We start from the raw sequence: 21979 nt of genomic DNA, 5'->3' as shown, positions 1-21979 counted from the left end.
ATAACTGCTTTCATTTAACATTTCAGTTGGACTAAAACTGTATGATACAGTAAGAAAAAAGTCAAGTTGAAGAGCAATGCAGGGAGAAAATTGTTCTTGTAGTGGTAAACAAAGTAGTTTTAAAATAGGTGTCTCACTTTGGGATTAGTAATGAKACTGGTAAACTTTCATTTTTGTATTGTCATTTATTTTCAGAACATGTCCAGTTGATTTCTCTGAGAACAACTGAAATTACCACATGGCAGCCCGCGTGCCATCTTAGTGCACTTTTTCTGGTGACAGCTATGTCATTGTACTTCCTCCTGATCTGCATTTATGTGCACTACCTCATCAGAAAACACATAAAAACACGTATCTTATTATTTATATAGTGTTAAGCACATGCCACGCTCTATATGCTGCTGTTCAAACTCATCCGAAACCGGCCAAATAGCTAGAAGTTATTACACGAGAGAACCCGAAGAGCGTGACTGCGAAGCCCCGTTTCCTTAGAAAACCCGGGCAACAGGAGCGAGCCAAAGCGGCCCGGAGCACAAGAGCCCTGGAAGGCGCCACACAGCCAGGCCCGCCGCAGCGCGCCCTCAGCGCGTCGCCATGGCGACCTGCCCCGCCCCGCCCGCGGAGCAATGGCGGGGCCGCGTTGGCGTCACGTGACGGCCGCCGCCTCGCCGCGGGGCGGACGTGGACGGTACCCACAATGCCTGGCGGGAGGCGGCGGCGGGGGCCGCGCGCGCCGGTGCCGCCGCTGCGCTGAGCCAGGTAGCTGTGCGCCCCCTCCCTCCCCCCTCCCCCGGCGGTGCCGCGCGCCGTTGCCTAGCGACGCGGCCCGCCCCGCCCAGCCCGGCTGGGCCCGGGCCGTGCGGGCGGGGGGCGGCGACCCCGCCGGGGCCCGGTGGGGGGAGGGGGAGAGGAGGGGCAGGGGCTCCACTGCCGCATGGGGAGGGGGCGGCCGCCGGCCTCCCTCCCTCCCTCCTTCCCTCCCTGGCCGCCCGCCCCTCTCGGGGCTCCGGGGGGCGCGGGTGCTGCCCGGTAAAGCCACAAGGCGGTTGGCTCCGCTGCGGCTGCGGGGTTACGGGGGGGGGCGGGGGGCTGCGTGTCCGGCGGGGGCTGACAGGGGCGCAGGCCTGCCCCGTCACCGCGTCTGCCCCTGAGCATCCCGGTGCTGAGGGGTCCCGGTGTGTGTCCCCCACCCCCCCCACCCCGGCAGCGCTTCCCTCGGCCGGTGGCACCGTGAGGGCAGCGCGGTGCGGCCGCTGCGGGCGGCGGGGCCTCTTCCCAGGGCGCCGGGGTGTTGCGGCCGGGGCCTGTCGGCCGCCCCTGGGCAGCTGCGCGGGCGCCAGGGCTCCGCTGCGAAGTCTGGGGTCTGCAGCCAGGTAGCCCGTGGCGCTGGAGGTCGGGCACCCGCGGCCCCTTCCCGCCCCGGCTGCGGCCTCCGCGCAGGGAGGTGGCGGGCAGATGGCAGGTCTCAACTTCCCGATCTCGGGGATGTGGTTTGTCCCGTTCTCGTAGTTTTCCAGAATCTTGGTGCTACGTTTTCACCGTTTTTTTTCCGCCTCTTCTTTATGAGAAGGATTATATGGGCTAGTGGTTTAGGATTATTTCCTTGTCTGATTATACCTGATAATGTCCAAGTGGCTGCTTATATGTCGTCCTTACACAGTGTTTTAGTTTGTGAAATGGATTTCTAAAGTATGCTGTAGAGTGGAGAGGCTAAGATTGCTAYCTGCATAATACAGCTGCCACAGCCTCCAAAAGAGAGGAAAATAAACTGTCTAAGGCTATCRCATATGCTTGAGGTAAACACAGAAACTGTATCTTCATTCTGCTTCTACAAGGAGGTGCCCGGCTTGCAACCACAACCCAATTCTGTGTTTTATGGATAGTTGTTATGAGAGGCAGGCATCTTGGCAAGGAACAGCTTGATTAAGGAGGCACTGAAAGCTCAGAGGTGCAGGAGGGTAGGCTTGCTGTTACACTAGATGTATTTACGATCGCTTTCATTTTTTGTGAAGCTAGACTGTTTTTAAAAGACTAGAGTATCCTGAGCAAACCATTTTCGCAGACCACTTTTGGACATTTTCTTTTAAAGAGTTGTGAAAAGACGAATAAGTATAGAACGCATATTGTCATATCTCAAACTGAAAGGCCAGTTCCTTACAAAGGAAGACTGGAATATAGACCACTTTCTAGGACTTTTCTTGATGCTGCCTCAGGACCAAGTGTCATCCATAACACACAAATAAACTAGATGATAACTGCAGCTGTCTTAAAAAAAAAATAAAAATACAATAATAGATTCTGATTTGCATCATCCCAATTTTCCCTCTAATGGGAAGAAGTGAAACTGAAGCTACATATAATAATTCCTGTTTCTGAAAGCAGCAGAGCATGTATAATCTTCTGGCAGATTTAGGGAGAGTGGAATAACACAGGAGTGACTGTGTTGGGTCACTCTTTCCTATCTATGATCTGATTTCTCCATGTTTCTCTTTTCCTTGAGCTCTCCCTGTCTGGATTTTCAGAGAGGCCTGTGAAGTTTTGGAGTCAGAGGAAATCGATAAAGACAGATCAGGAGCAGATACATACAGAGAAGCATAAGACTAGCACCATCACTGAGTGATATTTCCATAGTGTACTTTCATTGTTTGTGGGTCAGAATCTTCCTGAGCAAGGAGTAGTGATTTAGATATAATAACCCTTCTAGCTATTCTGTGAATGTATCCAGTTGCCTCTTGAATCCACGTAAACTTCCAGCATCTACCTGATCCTGTGACGAGGAGTTCCGCTGGCTAAGGGCATGGTTTGTGAAGAATCAGCTATGTTTTCTGTGAACTTGCTACCCGCTAATTTCACTCATGGAGGAAAAAACTATTTGATTTGTAATGGTACAGTGAATTAATCAGTGCAGTTTTGAATAGATGGTTAAAAAAGGCATTTAAAGATGGTTCTAAAAACACTGTTATATCCTTAATTGTTCTTTCTTCAATCTTTGTGTATATATGTCTGTATCAAATGTGCCAGCTGGTGCTTTCTGTAGAGCGTGATTATTTCGAGGGCCAGGTAAAGCTGCATTTTCATTTTGGAGATTTAGTAAACTGTTTCCAGTAAGCATGGCCTCACAAAAAGAGTTGAATAATATCATTAGCCACAAAATAAATGTATTAATATATTCATTCTTGCCTCATCAGAAAGCTCGACATGAACTTCAACAATCAAGATCACGTTAAAAGTAAACAGAACAGTATTTTTTCTTCTGAGAGCTAACTTCAAGATTCTGAGTTTCTCCGGCCTTGCTGTCTTACCTGCTACCTTTTCCTAAGACGGGACATGGAGCTGTGGGCCCTTTCTTCCCTGTAGGTGCTAATGAAGTTACTTATTTCACCAGAGGAAATGCGGATCCATGAAATTCCATTTAGTGCAAGTAAGTTAACGAGGGGAATTATAAACTTTTGCTATCGCATTATTGTTCTTATGTTTATATTGATGTAGCTCTCAGAAGTCCCTTCAGGGCTGTGTCCTAAGTGGCAGAAGCAGCTATTGTCCGAGAAACTTTACATCCTCTGCAACTGTGTCATGCTTGTGAGCCACTGCCATGGTTACATGGTTGGCAGCATAGTTGAGGAAACGGGTGCCGTGTGTATAGTGTGTATTTCATGTGARTTGTCCTGCTGGGAGCACTTGCATAAACCTAAGTATAGCTACATAAAAGTTGCCAGAACTGTAGGTTAAATTTCTAGAATGCTTAACTCTAGCAAACTAACCTAGAGGAAATCCTGAAGTTGTTTTGCTTTCTGCTTTTGTATCCAACTCTGATCAAAGCATTTTGTACAATRCGGAGCTCTGTGGTGAGATGCTGAATTAACAAGCCTACCTGGTAATGGTTCAGAGGGACTCGGTGGCTGTAGTGGCTTCTGCTGCTGTTACAGCTTTGGTGAAAGTCTGATACACTATTAAAGTAAAATTAGAAAGGTATTAATTTGGAACTCATATTGCTAAGTTAACATGATGCATCTGAAAGCAGGCTGAAGTTTGGCTGCTGCTGAAGAAGCTGAATTTCTTTCTTAACTTGAAAATCGCAACAGATTTTCAATGTTTCTATTATTACACAACTTGCTTTCTGAGGAGTAAATAGACTTGAAAAACATGAATATTAATTGTTATTTGAAAGAATCCTGWTGTAAAACCTTTGTGCAGGGGGAAAGAGAGGAGGCCTGAGTTAAGAAAGAAAAAAGCCACTTTTTCCTGTTGTGAAGAGGCAGTGCTATTTTGGGAAAATACATTTTGCAGATTTAAAAAAAAAAAAAAGGAGATCCAGATAAGAAAGAAGACATTTCATGTTTAAGAACTTGTGTTGTGATTTGGGAGAACTCGATTATATTCCTTGCTGTCTCGATTCCTTGGTTTCTTGTTGGATTGTATTTAAGTTTTATAAGTCTCCATTTGCCAAGATACTTAAGCATGCGCTTAGTGACATGAAAATGTGTTAACATTGTTGCTTGATCACACCAGGGTGAATTCTTTATCTGGCATATTTTTGTCATACATGTTTCACCTCTCCAGCTATTGCTCTTGTTTATTTAGACTATAATTCTTGTCTTGCTACAAAAGAAAGGCTTTCATCTTCAAGAGTGTAAATGCTGTGGTAGTACTCAGGCTAAGTAATAGAGTTTCAGTCTCCCCTGGTGCCTCTAGGTGAGGAATTAGGGTAATTCAGATAAAAATATTTGGAAACAGGATRTTAGATTTGCTGCCTCTTTGTGGTTTGCATAGGCTATGAGATCCTTTTCAGTTAGGATTCTAATCTGAGTTATAGTTGAAAATTCATCGCTGTGCCCCGTTTTAAGGTTGAGCCCCATATACAGTTTGGGAGCTTTGATTAATCACAGTTGTCTCCTTTCTCTTTATTTTTACCTTAATTTTGATTCCTCTGTATTTCTCAGGCTGTTTTGTGTTTTGTTTTAGGTTGTCGTTAACTCTGTTGGCAATGTCTATGATTTTATCTGCCTCTGTGGTCCGTGTGAGGGATGGACTCCCCCTGTCTGCATCTACTGATTATGATCAAAGCACAGGAGTGCAAGAATGTAGGAAATATTTTAAAATGCTCTCAAAGAAACTTTCTCAGCTTCCTGATAGATGTACTCTGAAAACTGGGCAGTATAATATAAAGTAAGACATTTCTTTATATATATTTATAACATTCCTGAGTTGAACTTGTCCATAACTTAAAAAGTTAGTGGTTGCATGTCAGTAGTGATTGATCAAATTAAGAAGCTTTTTGTGTATCAAAAATTTCAAATTGAGAAATGCTAGAAATATTTGAAACCTACCACACTTCAATGGAAATTATCATTTAAATTGCCAATATTTTTATAAATATTGAAGTTGTTGACTTACTAGAAAGATTTCTGTTGATTTTGAGGTTGTTTCCTGCATGAAACTGACCAGTTTTTAAATTATTTATCATGTTRTTTCAACCAGTATTTATCTGTTTTCCATTTTTAGCCTTCACAAATAGAAAAAATAAATATATTGATTGTCCAGTATTTTTCAAAACTTGTGATACTTTATTGTGGAGTTAGATCCTACTCTGCCTTTATTGCACATTTATAGTCTCGACTTCAGAGAAAATGTCATACCTTAAGAAATGAGCATAACTTAGCAATTATTCCATACGGTGATGTCAGTAGAGGCACCAAACAGTAATTCTTTCTTACTGTGTCTTTCTACCTGTTTGTATGTTGCTTGTGTCAGTGGAGACCTTATCCTGACTACAATCTAGTGTACATAATATTTGGTAAAAACACATCATGATTCTATAGCGTCAGACAAAATCTCTACTGTTGAAAGCATGTTTCATTTATTAAAAATTATTGATTGTTAGAAACTGATTTTTCACTTTTCATCTATTTCTTTGTCTGGACAATAAACCTGAACTGTTAAGTTTCCTTTCATGGATCTCATGCATTAACAAAATGCTGTTACATTTGCTGTTTCCAGTGTTGGAAGTGGATGTTTAAACTATTGAAGTCCTCTTCCCTCACCTGTCCATAACTTCTTAAAATGTTATCCAAATATTGCTAAACCTTAAATATTTTATGAAATATTGCAGAACCCTTATTCCATTTGTGTGAATGCTTTTTTTTTGTTTTGGGGTGCATTGTCAAGGGTTTTGGAGGTCCTTGTGGACATTAGTTGAGTGTGTATAGTATCTTCATCAGGCAGGAGATAAATATTATTGCACATGGGGAGTGAGGAAGTGGGAAGGGCGAGAAGAATTTTTCCAGAGTCTGGAGGAGATGTGTAGTAAAGCCTTGAAGGAGTCTGTTTATCCTGATACTCCATCCAGCGCTTTCACAGCAGTGCTATTTGTTTCCTCTTTACACCTTTTTTTTTTTCTTAGAACAATTCCTCAAATTCTGAAGCTAGTCAATTTGATAGTGTACTTGCATGTCAACACTTAATAAGTAATAATTCAGAAGATGCTCTTTTTTTTTTCTATTTGCAACATGAAACTTGGATTATCATGAAATAATTATTTGAATCTAGTATTCACTCAGAATTTTGCTTTATATGTGACCTTTTCTCCTTACTATTGGTAATTAGATGCACCTGTGTGTAGCTGGTAATTGAGCTGCACTTTAGCTGAGCTGAAATCCTAATTTAGATAGGCCATTTTAAATGAGTCAAGTGATTTCATCCTAACCCCTAGCAAATGTGTTGACATTAAGCTAGCACTTATAGCAGTGGGACAGTGTACCACGTGCCTTCGAAAGTGCTCAAACTTCTCCATATCCCACTGGTAGCGATGAGTTTCCAACATCTCTCAGGATTAGGCCTGGAATGGGCTACATTTTTCCAGTTTATTCATAGTTTCAGTGGGGTTAACAAAGCTGCAAAAGCATCTTTGGAAAAGCAGTTCCAAAGTGCATTGACAAATCAATACAAAAATCTTGCACATTCTTTTTCATTGCTTTAATAGGCTTTAATTTCATTTTCATCCCAGAAATTAAAAGGTCAAGTTTGCATTGTAGAGATTTTTCTATGTTCTTGCCTGCCAGTCATTGAGCACTTAGTATAAAACACCGTAGCAGCATGTTTTATCTGGTTGTTGAATGATAACGTATTATTTCCATTTGGTAATTATTTAATAAGTTATTTTAATATGTGAGCTGAGATTTATAAAACTGAACACTTGGTTTATTTAAAAAATAAGTTCCTAATTATCTTTCTCAATTTCTTCCTTAATCATCATACCATATGACCATTTTTTAAACAAGAGTAGAGACACGACCAAGCATGTGCTTAGTATCTGATATCTATACTGCTGTGAATTGAAGTTCTGCAGTATTTTACATCTTAGTTACAAAGAGCAAACAGTTTCTGTTTGTGTAAATGGAGAGCAGAAAGTAAATATTTTCTCTTACATGTTAATGTTGGGTCACTGCTTTAATTATCCATAAAACATGAAACTGTTGTTGGATAAAGTCGATGGTCAATTTTTTAGATAACAGCTGCTGTTGGCTTATAAACCAATCAGCTTAAAAGAAACTTTTAAGAATGGGACATAAGACTTAAGAACTTCTTATTCCTTGGAGCTTTGATTACTTTCAATAGTAAGTTATATCAAGTTTTTGAAGAAATTTGAGTGTCATGAAAAAGTGAACTACATCTTAATGAATTGCCCAAATGCACTAGGTGTATGCACATTGAAAACCCTCCCTTCTTTCCGTATCTGCTGTCTCTGATCATCTTTACATCTGTCTCTAGAGAATGAAGAATCTGTCATTCTGCGGAACAGTTTCATTCCCTCACATATTTAAAAATAACCAACTGTGCTCCCTTTCCCCCCAACCATACTGAAGATGATTTTTTGCATTTTTGGGCTGTACCAGATGCTGTGTTCTACRTCTGAGATCACTGAAATGCTCTCATGGGACGGGCCACAACTTCTGTATCCCAAGGGCTTTATCTTGCTGTCTGAGCTGTTTGCCTGTTACTCATTTGTAACGCTCATATATATGTATAACATAGTTTCTTGTGTGATGGTACAATGCTGTGTTAAAATAAGGCATTACCTGAAGGTAAATTGTTTTCTTCTAGAACAGTGTTTGACTTTTCAATAAACATTAACGCCTTTGTTACCCCAGAGCAGTTTTTGCTACTCTGATTGTAGAATATGAAATTTGACTTGTGAAGCCGTGAACTACCTGGATTTAATTTTGAAGTTTTGAATTTGTTGTCTCAATTATAGCTTTATCAGTTCTCTGGGAGTGAGCTATATGATGTTGTGCACTGAAAATTATCCCAGTGTCCTGGCTTTCTGCTTCCTGGATGAGCTTCAGAAAGAGTTCATTACTACCTACAATATGATGAAGACAAATACTGCTATCAGACCGTACTGTTTTATAGAGTTTGGTAAGGATCAGACTCTTTTTTTTCTCTTTTTGCAGACACCATTCCCATTCTTATCCTAAGTCAAATCAGTATTTAAGTAGATGTGCAACCTAATGCACACAAGACAAAAATATCCAGGAGAGTTTATAGCTGTATTTCAGGTGGATTTAGAATCTGATTTAACTCCCATCAGAGACAACAGGAAAAAATACTTCCATGGGAATTAAGTTAGGCTACCCGAGTTTGACCCAAAGGTTGTTTATAGTCTTTCTGTTCATTTAGGTAGGTTTTAGTATAGGTATTGTGTGACCAAATTTGGAGTTTAGCGTCTCCTAGTTAATAATACTTTATGACATGTTTGACTTAATACCTCTTGAATTACTTAACCTATAAAGGCATTGAGCTTCATAAATTTCCAGAGTAAAAGATCAGAATTTCATGTCTGCTCTTAAGTATGCTAGTTTTTGTTTAGAATGTGAAAGGGAGAGAAGATTTTTATTTGTGTTATGATATAGGGATGCATTTGATCTTCCGTGCTGCAAGCTCCAAGCAGAAGTAATCTCATATGTACCAGATAACAACTGTCATGGATTCTATTAATATCTGTCATTTTAAAACTATGCCTTATGCAGTTATTTTTTATATCATTATAAAACTGCATTAGAGCAAAAAGAATTGTTGTTTTAGAAATATGGGGTATGTACCCATTTGTTTAATTCCTGTCTGTAATTAATTCAGTCCATTTTTAATGACTTATATGTAACATTGTTGTCTTCCTTGTAAAGATTTCTATGAACCTACTTTTTTATTTATGCTCTCTGTGTTTTGCCAGTTGTTAAATTAGACTGTAGGTCTGTAACAGTGTTTATGTATGTATATTGTGGTATTAAGTTTCTCAGACTGAATATTTTGCAGGCATATTTCATACTCAAGTGAGTTTATACTTGAATGCAGAAGTTAATTTTTTCATAAGGATGTTTACTAAAAAAGAAAAGCCAGAATAAATGCAATAAGTCTGTTATATTAGCAGTGCTTTCAGTCTCATGCAATGAAAAGCTGTTAGTTTATTCAGTTATTAAGTAATTAGAATTCTAGAGCTTTATGTTTTTACTGCAGAATTAAATAGCCCATAATATAGTAGTCATAAAGCAGAAATAATATTAGAATGTTCCAAGATAAATGCAAGCAGTTCAAACAACGTATTTAAATTTGTGTATTTGTGAAGTATATTGTCTGTGAACTTGCATGGTCTTGGATTATTTAATTAACAGAAGTCTGTAGGGTTATACCTTTTCATTTTAAAATTTACACAGATAATTTCATTCAGAGGACCAAACAGCGATACAACAACACACGTTCTTTGTCAACGAAGATGAACCTTGCTGACATGCAGACAGAGATCAAACTGAGACCCCCTTACCAAATTTCAGTGTCAGAACTTGGTTCAGCTAACGGATTTACACCTTTGTCTGCTGCGGATTATAAGGGTACTGGTAAGATATCTGCCGGTAAGTTTCAGACTTTAGGTACTTGTATCCTTACATGATGTAGGGCAGTAGACTTGATTTTTCTTTTGATATGTTTTCTTTTTTAAAAAAGCCTTTTGACCATAATGTTCTTAAAGGAAGAGCTCCCATGACATAGCCTGTGTATCTTAGCTTCGATGTCYGTTTTGTGTTGTCTGTTCAATGTGCTTACCTTCCCGAGGCACTTATAAAGAGAAATGGGCCTATCCTCTTAAAAATATGACTTGCTACAAGTGAATTAAATATGTTAAATCAAATTAGATAGGATGCAGAAGTAGAAAGTTAGGTGGGCACAAATCTTGTCTTGTTACAAGATATAGCAGAATTTGATGCATTAGTTTTGACTATGCTGATAAAGCTTTGTCTGTTACTTGTACAGATAAAGCTATTGGATATATATCCAGTGTTTAATAACACCGGGTGTCTCGGTCTCTTGTCTTGTTAAAGCGATTGAAAATGGCAGTCCTTTTTCTTTAGAGACAGTTGTTCTGTGTAGTAATAGCGCTAATACTTAATGTGTGAAGCATTCAGCGTGCAGGTTATAGGATAGGATTTTGCTTTAAAGGTGAATGTAGGTGTTGACAGACACTAGAAATATGGTGACAGCATGCTGAAGTGTGATGTTCCTGGTATTTATTTGGTTAGGATGAATTTACTGTTTCCTAAGCTTTTTCACAAGGAAAAATCAGTTCTCAAATCAAAATTACTTCTTGCCTCATAGCGTGCCTGATTCTTTTGTTTGTTTGTTTTTGGTGGTTTTTTTAATGACTGTCGTTGCAAGTAATGAGGTTTCTCACATCCTGTAAATTTCCTAAATTGCTACTTAAAATCCAACATTTAATTCAGAATTTGTGCTTTCTTTGTTCCTTGGCTTGTGTTAGGGAGTTTTGAGTTCACAGGCTGTCTTAGTATAGCTGACAAAACTATTCACTTTGCTCCCCATGGCTCTCAGAGGTGTTTTAAATACTGTTTGAACACATGGTGTTTTAAAGTTACCCCTATATGAGGGGAAAAATGAGACTGCCTGGAGAGCTGTCCCTAGATTGTCAGAACTCACTAGTGAATTAATTTTTATCTATCAGTAAATAAAATAAAGTGACTTTTGGAGAGAAACAGTCGCATAAACCTGCAGCCACTCTGGATGAGATTGGTAGAAAAAGTTACGAGTCACTGAAAAAGAATGGTTTGGGCTGCAAATTCATATCGAACCTAAGTGGTTGCTAGTAGTATGCCTCTAGTGTGCACCGCAATAAGCTCTGAAAGTTAAACATGGATTATGCTTTTATTTAAAAAAAAATATAGGTTACGTTATTAAATTCAGCACAAATTAGTTAATTGAACTCATTTTGTGTTCTATTTTGAAGCTGTCACATGGTGATAATCAAACAGCCCTTGTATGCTTATCAGTGAGAGGTAGCTATTGTCTTTTTTTTTTTTGTTTAGTTTCTGTAACTTTATGAACGGCTTGGAAAGCCTTTCTCCTGGATCTGTGCGGTGCAAACAACCAAGATTGACACCTCTCTCCATATTAATGTTACAGTTCATTAACCTCATTGTTCACATCATTACACTTCGTTGATTTGAACAGAATGATTTAAATACGGTTCACTAGTCCTATTGTTTCCCCAGTGTTGCCTAGACCGTTAGAATTTTGAATTGTTTTTTCATATTTACTTTCCATTACTAATTGTGGAAAAGGACAGCAATGAGGAACATGCACAATTGCTATGTACTTGTGACCCTAGATGAGCCTAAAAGAGCGGGTGTGCATGGAAAGAAAGGGGTTTCTAATTTTAATATGTTATGTAAGAAACTTCTAAACATATTGGAAAAGTCTGTATTAAGGTTGTAGTATAGATTCTAGCTGCAGCTTCAGAGCAGTCTTTTATTTGTATCTTTGGTAGCACTCAGTGGCTGGATGTTTTGCAGTAGGGACACGTAACAGGCTTTGCCTCGTAGCGTTCTGTTCAGCAAACCAGCTGAATCAGTCTAGATAGCTCTGCTAAAGCATCAGTGTTAAAGAAAAGCGGAGGAGCTCTTAAGTACGTGACTTATTAGCTGGCTACTAATTGTGGGCAAATTTTACTTGCCAGTGCATTTTTTGCTATTGATTTACTGGCACGTTTGAGCAGCCTTCAGTACTGTGCTGAATAAACTGGTTATATCAAGTTAAAGACTAAATATAATGAGACAGTTCTATATTTTAATTGAAGGAAAGTATATGTTTTGTTAAACCTTGTGTTGCTATATTTAAAATGTTTCCTCCTCTTTTTTAAAAAGATTGATGTTCAGTGATCTCTTCTTGAGCCAGAAAATACTGAAAAATGATGTTACTGTTTTATGAAATCTTTTTAAAGACACTGCTTTGACCTCTCATGTCTTTTTTTGACCTTGTGCTTTACAGCTCCTCATCAGCGTCTGGAACCTGTAACTCTGCCAGGGATAGTCTCATTTGTACTTAGTCTGTTATGTGGGGCTTTGAATTTAATTCGTGGCTTTCATGCCATTGAAAGTCTTCTACAGGTATTGTACCATGTTTATCAATTTAAGAGTTATGCATCATATCAATTGTAATATCACTGTAGAAGATTCTTACAATATGAACTAAATCTTTCCAGTTTTCTTTTCACAAATATTGTTTGTGAGCTCCTACCTTTATTTATGTAGCCTTAATTGTTTGTGGACTGTGCATCCTTCACCTGAGGGCTGTGGGTTTTGAAAGCAGCACAAGGTGGGTGGCTGACTCCATAGGTACCTTGGTAGCAGTGAGTACGTGGACACAGTATCCTATTTTCTAAATTTATGTCATGATATGAAATGTTAAATATTGATTTTTATAGCTGTTCTATAAAAACATGTGGGAGAAATAGTAAGCCACTTTGAAAACCTAATCAATTTTATGGAAATATCCACAGAACAGGGCCTTTAAAGAGCTTTTCTAAAATCCTTTTTTGAAAAGCTTTCTTTGGTTTGTTTCTGTTTTTAATAAACCTTCTTAAATAGGATGATCATTTCTCTTTGTATGCTGAAAGGATCAGTGTGAATTATATTTAAGAGAAACTGTCCAGCGATTTCTTGTAAAAGATACTTCTGCCCCACAGCCTTTCAGCAGATAAGTTTTTCTTTCTGTTCTGTTTCTTCTGTTAGTTATATTCTCATTGCAATAATTAAGGAAATGATGACTTCTGGCAGTTCAGGTGAATACGTTGGTGTCAGTTGTAAGTATGCACAGAAAGCTGGTGTGTCTTCCTACAAAAAAAGGATTTACTTAACATTAAACAGGGCTCTACTGTTGTGGTGGTGGAGATAGAAACTAAAAATCCCATGGAAGGTTTCAGAAAGAAAAGAAGAATTCTCCTGTTTGGCCAGTAGAAACTCTTTTTGTTCAAAAAAAGTGTGTGGACTTTATAACTGCAACAACTGCTTTGCAACTTTTGATATGTCATGGACTTTTTAGGGCAGTAAGGGAAAGATGATGATCTCTATCCCAATTATGTCTTGTACAGTTATTGGTATATGTACAGAATTAATAAAACAGTAATGTTTGAGGTCCGAGCAGTTCCTGCAGACTAATTAATAGTTGAGCAGGGTTAATAAAACAAAAACAAGAATGAAATAGTAACCATATATCTTCACTTTTATCGCTATTTATGTTTTTAAGTATTATACATATTTACATAGATTTTTTTAGAGAACAGGTACACTGCTCATTCCCTAGATTTCTTGTATGAATATGTACAATATTTCCTGAATTCCTTATTACCATGCCTTTCAATTTATAAAAATGAATAAATTTGAAGTACGGTGCTGTACAAAAATAATGAACAGTATTTTGCCACTTTAATCACAATGTTTCTAGAGGGTTTTTTTGTTTTTTAATCACAGCTGCAGAAAGGTATGCCAATGTTGGAGTGACCTATTTAACTGACGATAGGGCAACCAGTTCATTTTATTCTGTATGCTGTTGATTCTGGAGGTAACAGACTGCAGTAGACATGGAAGATAGTATTTTTTCATTTCCAACAAATGACATGAACAGTACATTAAAATGTCTCTTAATTTCCTTTGTTATGGAAAACTTCACAAAGTTAAGGCAGAAATCATCCAGAATGTGATTTAAGGAACCTTTTCTGAAAAGTCATTGCAAAACTTTTTTCTGAATTTAGTATTTTTTCCTTTATAATCTGTGTTTTATTTAGGTATTAGCAAAACTCTGTTATAACCTGTAGCTATACTTCAGTAAATCTACAGTGGCCATATAAGACTTTCATATGCTTTGGGAGTGTACTGCACTGTGGAGGTAAATGTTAGTGCAGACATATGAATTTTTCACTGATGAAAGCTGTAAATGCAGATGCTTCGCATTGAACATAATCTTAGCAGAAACAAATTGTAGTTCCAAATGGCCCAGTTTCTTCTCAAAATGAAATTCTCCTTCAAGAAAGAACATTTGCATGAATACCCTTTGTTTTCCTGGGAAAGTTTTTGATTGTAGCAGATGTTTGTTTGGAACGCAGATAGAATAATCACTGAGCGTGCAAATTTATTCTACTCAGCTCTATAGAAACTATAAAACCCATTTGAGTAAGTTAGAAGGAATGTGTGCTTAAAAAAAAAAGAGTGGAAAGAGCTATCGTTTTAAGTAAATTTTTCTCTCTTTTCCTTTATGAAAACTTAATTTTCTGTCCATATCATTTTTTAGGAATAATCTCTGGTATTCTTGTGCTTTTGTTTGTCCTCACTGCCATTAATGCAGACCTGCCAGCAGTATCTTCTGCATAGAATATCAGCACACCCTAGTGGCCGGTTTGTCTTTTCTATTTTACCTAGTTTCCATTTTGTGAAGCTGCAGGAAGGCACAATTCTGTAAAGTTGATATTAAAGGTAGTTCTCAGTGTTTAGACTTAGATTATCAAGGGCATCTGGAGAAGGTAAATGTCCAGTGTTACAGCTAGGCTTCCTTTAAGACTTTTGAAAATCTCAGCATTAGTTACCTGCTGTGGTGAAAAAACATTTTGGTCAGATTCCAGATTGTGGTGGTTTTGTTCCGGGGAGATAAATAAGTAATGACTACTGCCAATTCCTGTGGTTTAACTTAGTATAGGAATTATTGTAAATCTCTATGTGAGACTACTTTAACTTTGAGTAATGAATAACTTTCATACTGTACATAGCTAGCATTTGTTTTTGTTGAAACATTGTAAAATGTTGTGTTTTGTTTCTATTTTCACAGAGCGAAGGTGAAGATTTCAGTTATGTTATTGCGTTTTTTCTTGGAACAGCAGCCTGTTTGTACCAGGTATGTTCTTGTGCTTGTATAGTTCACTGGAGTTTAAAAACATAACTCAGTCATCTATAAGTGTTTGTTTCTTAAGTGTCATGAATATTTGAATAGAGTAATTTTAAAAATAATTTCTGCTCTGTTTTACTTCATTGATCATAAACTGTGATAGAGCAGATTTCTACATAAAGCTTCTATTTGCTGGCATTATTCCTCAGTTCATCAAGATACTGGGTGTACTTTTCTTCCTGAAGCTTACAATTTATCTGTAAAACTCACAAGCAATGGAAGTTATGTAATTTCCTTAAAATAATAGTTCCATAATTCAAGCGTATCTAACTGTCTGAACAGATGACTTGCTGCTCCTTTCCTTTAGAAAGGTCTGTAGCAAATACAGTAATACCTAGAGTTTACTACACCCCCAAATTTCCCCTGCTTGATGCTTTATCACACGTTTCCTTCCTTTTCAAGGCTTTCAGTCACTTTCCACTATGTTTTCCTTCTCCAATCTGATATTTGGTACTTGCATTTTATGTCTGTAGATTTTGCATTTTTGCAGCTTAATTTGACTTTCCTGTATAATTTGTAGCAAAGTATTCTGATGCACTTTGGCATTTGTCATTCAGTGACTCTACTGCTATGTTTAGCTATGGCTATTACGTCAGTCATATTCAATTGCTGTTATTCTTATAATTCTTTTGACTCTTAATCTCTTGTGCCTGTGGAATATGCGGTATCTACTTCTTGTCGTGCTCACATAGTTAGTACAGTGTCAGACTGTAAAATAAGATAAATGTCCCAGGGTTTTCTTTTATCTCAACCTTTCTATCAATCAGCCTTTTATCCAAGTTGTTTGTAATCTCTGTTCTCTACAACTAGTCTCTAGCAAAATGTCGCAGCACAACTTGTATTCAGCACTTGTTGACATTTCGCCAGCTTCTGCCTTAAATAATTCTTCAAACTGGTGTTAATTTTCCATGCCAAAAGTCTGTTCCGTATCAGATAGGCGGAGCTCCTCCATTCTTTTTTTGCGAGAAAAATAAGCATTCTTCCCTCCTCTCCCAAATTGGAAGTTCTTACTTTATAAAGTGTTGTTGTCTGTGTATTAAGACATAAGGACATATGTCCTTCCCCCACTTGCTGACTTGAATAGATGTATTTAAAAGAAAGAATCCATACAGTTGGGAATGTAGGCTTTTCCTTAATATTCCAAATACATCTATCGGGACTCTTGTTGTGCACCCTCCAGGGCAATTGCTACAGGATGTGGTTGGTCAGTTCCACGGCAAGCTCTTACATCTTTTTGCCCCATATGGGAGTTTGGGAGGTTATTTCCAAGTTTGTGTTGCATGACAGCACATTACCGTTCACCCATAAGACTTCTGCAATGTTGTATTATCTTGTTCAATTAATAATTACACAGCAGTATGTTTCTTTTTTGAGTTTCCAAGAAAATGGTTGCAACCCAGGTGTGCAGGCGAAAACTGGGCTTATATAGAATAGGATGTTTTAGTTTCACAAAGAAACAAAGTGAAAGTGGGCTGCACAGAGAAAATCATTCTGCACTACATTTTCAAGAATCCTAGTAATACCTGGGATGTATTGATTAGCCAACGAGGGCTGCAGGCATATATCTTACTGAAATAATAATAGTATTCCCTCTACATTTTTCACATACACTATGCCATCTGGATGTTTTTTAGATTGAGGTAGGAGAAAAGTATTCCCTGCGTAAACAGAGCAGTAGCTATTCTAGCTATTACTAGCATTTTGGGGGAATGATCCGTCACCATGAGTATCTACCAAGTAATCTCTAAAACCTTCCATTTCAAGCTGATGTTATCAGCATTTAGGTTCACTTTTAGGTTCACTTTTATATAGAAATCAAATGTACAGCTTTAGGGCACTTTTTAGCAGCATTCAAATATTAACTGTGATTTTTAATTGCCTTAGGGTTTTTTCCATTTGGGATCACATCTGAAAGCACCATTTCCAAGTAAACTTTTAAGTCTTTCTGTTCTATGGCCTACTTTGCTTACAAAACTGTAACTGAGTATTGCAACACTCATAAAATAGTGCTACAGTGTTCTCGGGGAAAAATAACTGAGATTAGGAACACTGATAATACGTCCAAGAAGCCAAGAAATGTCTGTTCCAGTATATCTAGAGCTGACATGTCCAGTGTTTCTCCATGAAGTTTCTAGTCTTCTGAAGAAGAAAATGAGCAAGAGTAACAGCTGTCTCAGTTGTACCCGAAGTGCAAAGAAGCATCAGGAGCTGAGCCTTCAGTCATTTCTTAACATTTGTTTAAAAAAAAAAAAAAAAAAGAAAAAAGATCAAAGACTCCAGGAATTTCATTACAGCACTTGTTAGAGTAACATGTTAAAACGCAATGTCTTGTCCTTTTGACTGCTGCTCTGTTTTTTAAGTGGCAGATTTTTTACCATCTCAAACTTAGGCTAATGAAAAATTCAGCTCCAGAATTCATTTAAAACAGATCTTCWGTAAAATTTACAATCATTCAACAGCATATTGCACTAACATATTTAGACTTCTGTACTAACTATTTTTGTTTTTTTAAATCCTTCTAATTTTAATTATTTGAACGAAGCATATCCTGACTCTTACTTTGTTCTTCAAAGGAGCTGTACTTCTTCAGATGTTGTCAGTGGAGGAGATGACACTAGGAAATTATATGTATTCTTATTGTTGATGCACTAGTACCAGTGAATTACTCTTTTAGATATAATTTGTAAAACTGTCTGCACAAGTAGGCTGCATTTGCTCTGCTCAGAATGGCCCAGCAAGTTCAAAGGAATTCCATCTAGATTCTGAAACCCACTGATTACTTATCTGTAGTTTTACTTTGCTTTGGAGGGAGGAAATAAAAATCTCACCAATGTTGTCACATCTATGAAGGTATTTAGATATCCAGAAATGTCTAATAGTTCTGATAATCTGAACCATGCTTGCAATAGGAGTATGTTAAATTTCCAATAAAATATAAACCCCAATAAATTGTGTTGTCCAGCTGTAAGTGTACCATGCTTTGGCATTATTTTTTGAGGAAGATGAAAAATTAAAAAAAATTAAGTACAGTTTCTCTGACACTGATAAAACATGGCAAATGCCCAAGAAGAAAGTGAATGACACTTAGATAATCTGACGATGAATGCTGTTAAAACTTTGGAAGAGCATGGTTATATGCCCACTGGAAACAGATTTGGAATAGAAACCAAGCCCAAGTGATGTTGTTACCTGCCTTGAAGCACAACAAAAGCTTCCTTTGGCAAATGGAAATGGCTGGAATCCAGAGGCCAAATAATTTTTTGTGGAAGTCGGGAAGTGGTTTGAACAATAGAAGAAATAAAAATAATGCCCATGAAAAAGTACTGGGCAGCTGCATCCTTTTAGAGATGAAAAGAAAACTGAGGCAAGAGAATAGAACAGATTTTGCAGCTGTTCAGCTGCGGAAGAAGAAGGCAAAGAATAAGGAGCTGCGGACAGTCGTGGCATTTTGCGTTGCACAGCAATGTACAGCTTCTCTGTGCAGAGACGGACCCTTAAACCGTGGCCGAATTACAGCAGAATTGCTGTGTGTTGTGCAGCGCGTAGCCACGGGCTGCTCCACCTCCACCAATTCCCCTCGGCTTTTACCGAGCAGGATGCTGGGTTTGTACCTGCAGGGCTGCCTGGTGCTGAGTGTTCCCCCCTGCCCAGCACTGCTGTTTTCCTTGTCCTTACCATCCTTTCTCCCGCAGAGGACTTAAAGCTGGCTCTCGTTCCTCCTCCCTTGTCTGGCTGGAGCAGAGAGCGTGTTTTAGACTGGAGGTTGCCAGGAACGTCCGCTTCCCTTTGTCATGGGCCGCTCTCATTACTGCAGTTTTTATCAATTACTATGAGAGAATTGTCCTCAAAGGGAGTTTAATGGAAGCAAAATTTAACCTTTTATTGATGTTGAGTTCTCACCCTTCTTTGACTGCTGTAAATTAATACTATTCTTATATGCTTAATTTTAGAAGTTCTACTTTTTTATTTTTGTAATTTCTTAATGACCAGATATGTTTCATCAGTGGAAGTTATTTTCCATGTACTAATGTGATTTCTTTTCTCTTCCTGACAGTGTTACCTATTTGTGTATTACACAGGCTGGAGGAATGTCAAATCCTTCCTGACTTTTGGGTTAATTTGCCTGTGTAACATGTATCTGTATGAACTGCGCAATCTGTGGCAGCTCTTCTTTCATGTGACTGTGGGAGCGTTTTCTACGTTACAAATACGACTGAGACAACCACAGGGGAAGTCCCCAGATTACAATGTCTGACAAGTCCTGGAACATTTCAAGGCAATCTTGTTCCAGCAGTTATTCACTCTCAGGAATGTAAAGCTGTTCTCCAAAAGAAGAAGCTACCTGGATGGGACTCTTTATTTGTTTTGTTCTTTGTGGGTTTTGGTTTTTTTTATAAAGCAATGTAAGATGCCTGTGGACATTTTTCACTTGGTGGTTAAACTTGTTTTTAAAGGAGAACTGAAGGCACAAAAGAATACTGGACTAGAGGAGGAAAATGGGTCGTATCTGTGCAGTGAAATGTATTGGGGCACCAAGTTTGGGGAATTTGACTGGTGGCATGATAAAGCTTTATTCAAAAGTATGTTAATGGAAGAAATGTGTTAGAGTATGTGTGCTGCCTATCATGCAAGCTCTTTACTTCCAAAATCAGTTTTGCCTTTGTGAGGCAGTAGGGGAATAGGCTAAATTAAAAAAAAAAAAAAAGCTCCATTGCCTGTTAACAGACTATAGCTGGAATGTGTAAGATGCTACATTTTGGAACATTTTCACATTGACATATGCGTGAAAGGTTTCTTAATTAAAATGTAACCTGGAAACTCTGTAGTTTCTGGGGATCAGCTTTTTGGCACTAGTGGCCCTCTGCCTAGTGCTGTAAATACTTGCACATTTCTTTCATTTGTTTAATTTGCTCTTAATTATCTTTTGAAAGTGATCTCTGTGGGCACAGTTTATTTTTAGTAATTATCCAACAAAAGTCTGCCACTTAACCCACCATTTTTGCACTCTTCCTCTGTTTGAACTCTAGAAAGGTTGAAAGGAAATGGTCTGGTGAGTAGATGGAGTGACTTTGATTTCTTGGCTATTCTTTTTATTATTTTTGAAATGGATAAATAATTAGCTGAAACCTTATATAAGCAACTGGTGACAAATAAATCAGTCGAATTAGCTTGAACAAGAAAAGAACAGGAATTTGGTTTCTTCTGCTGGCTTTGTTTTATTGTACTGGAATAGAACTTCCTTGATCTGGACTTGTGTTTGAGAAAACCATTGCATATTGCAGAAGTTTGTGAATTAACCAGCAAACAACAAATACTTAGAAAACAGAATTGCAACCACATGGTACCATCATCAGTTACATTGTTGAGTTTTTCTTTCTTTTTTTTTTTTTTTGACAATTTTGTTTCAGTTATTTATGATGTTTCATAATGTACAAATAGACAGATAGAGATTGTTTTTATATATGACCTGGAATAATGTAGTGTTTAAAAAAAAAAAAAGTTTTAATAGCAGAGAGGTTGCCATGCTGCTTGTGTTGTTGGATTTGGGGCTCGGCAGGACTTGGTGTACCGTGAAGCGTTGCTTCTGGCAGATTTCTAAGGACACTTCCCACCAAAAGTTATGTGTTTTAGCAAGTTATTTGGGGTCAGATTATGACAGAGAAGAATGGAGCTGGATACTTTTTTTTCTTTTTAGAGGGTGGTGTTGGTCAAGAAAATCTAGATATCTTGAGGTCAAGAAGAATTAGAGAATGAAATTGCAGTCCTAAGTGAGCAGCAGGGGTATGTACTATATTATTCATAATGTCTATTTCTCAGACTGATAAGTGAGATTAACACCATGAAGATATCTTGGTGTGCAGCATCCAAAACCAGCGTTGCAGGGGATGTGCTTTGCTGTTAAGCCTCTTCCCTCCCCTCTTGGAGCCAGAAAGGCAGAGTGCGTTCATGAACATGGTCTGCTTTTGTTTCGGGAACCAGGAAGATGGGGAAGAGATAAGGAGGAGGGCAAGCATACAAAAATTTTGGGAATGTTTAACCATGAATATTTTAAAAACACAGAAGAACAGAAAGCACAATCTGTGTTTAGCACTGCAAAGTTTGCTTGTATTAACTTGTATGCAGCTTTCTGAACTCTGAACACCTGAAAACGTAAAAAGCAGTCCTTTACCATTTTAAGTCAAGGATTGAAAAATATAGGTATTCATGTTTAAATATAAAACCAGGTTTGTTATCTTTGCTTATAAAATCTGCAAGAGTCCTTCTACCTGTCTTTTTACTTCACCTCAGTTGATAGGCAGGGAAGCTATTAGGAATGCCCAAAATACCACTTTGTTTTTGACTTGTGCTACTGAGCACATGAAGACTTTCCTGTTGCATCCTTTCCTGGGCTTGTATGTCAGCAGATAATCATGTTTGTTTTCTCTGAGACTTCCTGCTGTTTCTGAAGATGCATTTTTAAGGAATGAAGATTTCCTTTGCTGTAACATCTGGAGCCATTACTCCATTACAGTTATATTGGTGTTTAACTAACTGCTGATTAATAGATATAATGAACGAATACAACTGTCAGTGTAGTAGAGGACAGTTGTTTTTTACAGCACAGATAAAAATCCCAATTCGCAATGGAAAGTTAATGTCTGGTCCCTAAACATGACTGTTCTTCATCACCCGATAGTACTATGTGCTAAAAAAATGGCTTTTGTGTATA

The 21979-nt window shown here is 38.2% G+C and overlaps 1 protein-coding gene across 3 annotated transcripts; it reads left to right on the top strand.

Moving 5' to 3' along the window:
- Positions 1-670: 670 nt before the first annotated feature.
- Positions 671-21979, top strand: SEC22A (SEC22 homolog A, vesicle trafficking protein). 3 transcript variants are annotated; one of them, XM_026082176.1, is made up of 8 exons: positions 671-759; positions 3189-3421; positions 4963-5166; positions 8252-8415; positions 9708-9902; positions 12325-12443; positions 15154-15219; positions 19325-21979. In XM_026082176.1, exons 3-8 carry the CDS (start codon positions 4985-4987, stop codon positions 19523-19525), a joined length of 927 nt encoding a protein of 308 aa, XP_025937961.1. In that variant the 5' UTR covers positions 671-759; positions 3189-3421; positions 4963-4984; the 3' UTR covers positions 19526-21979. The 3 variants fall into 3 exon arrangements, with proteins under 3 accessions (XP_025937961.1, XP_025937960.1, XP_025937962.1); XM_026082175.1 differs by having other exon boundaries at positions 4941-5166; XM_026082177.1 differs by lacking the exon at positions 19325-21979 and adding an exon at positions 17155-19282 and having other exon boundaries at positions 4941-5166.

This window comes from Apteryx rowi, unplaced genomic scaffold, assembly GCF_003343035.1.
Source record: "Apteryx rowi isolate R43461 unplaced genomic scaffold, aptRow1 scaffold_57, whole genome shotgun sequence".
Classification (NCBI taxonomy): Eukaryota; Metazoa; Chordata; class Aves; order Apterygiformes; family Apterygidae; genus Apteryx; species Apteryx rowi.
This window is presented reverse-complemented; position numbering and strand designations above follow the sequence as displayed.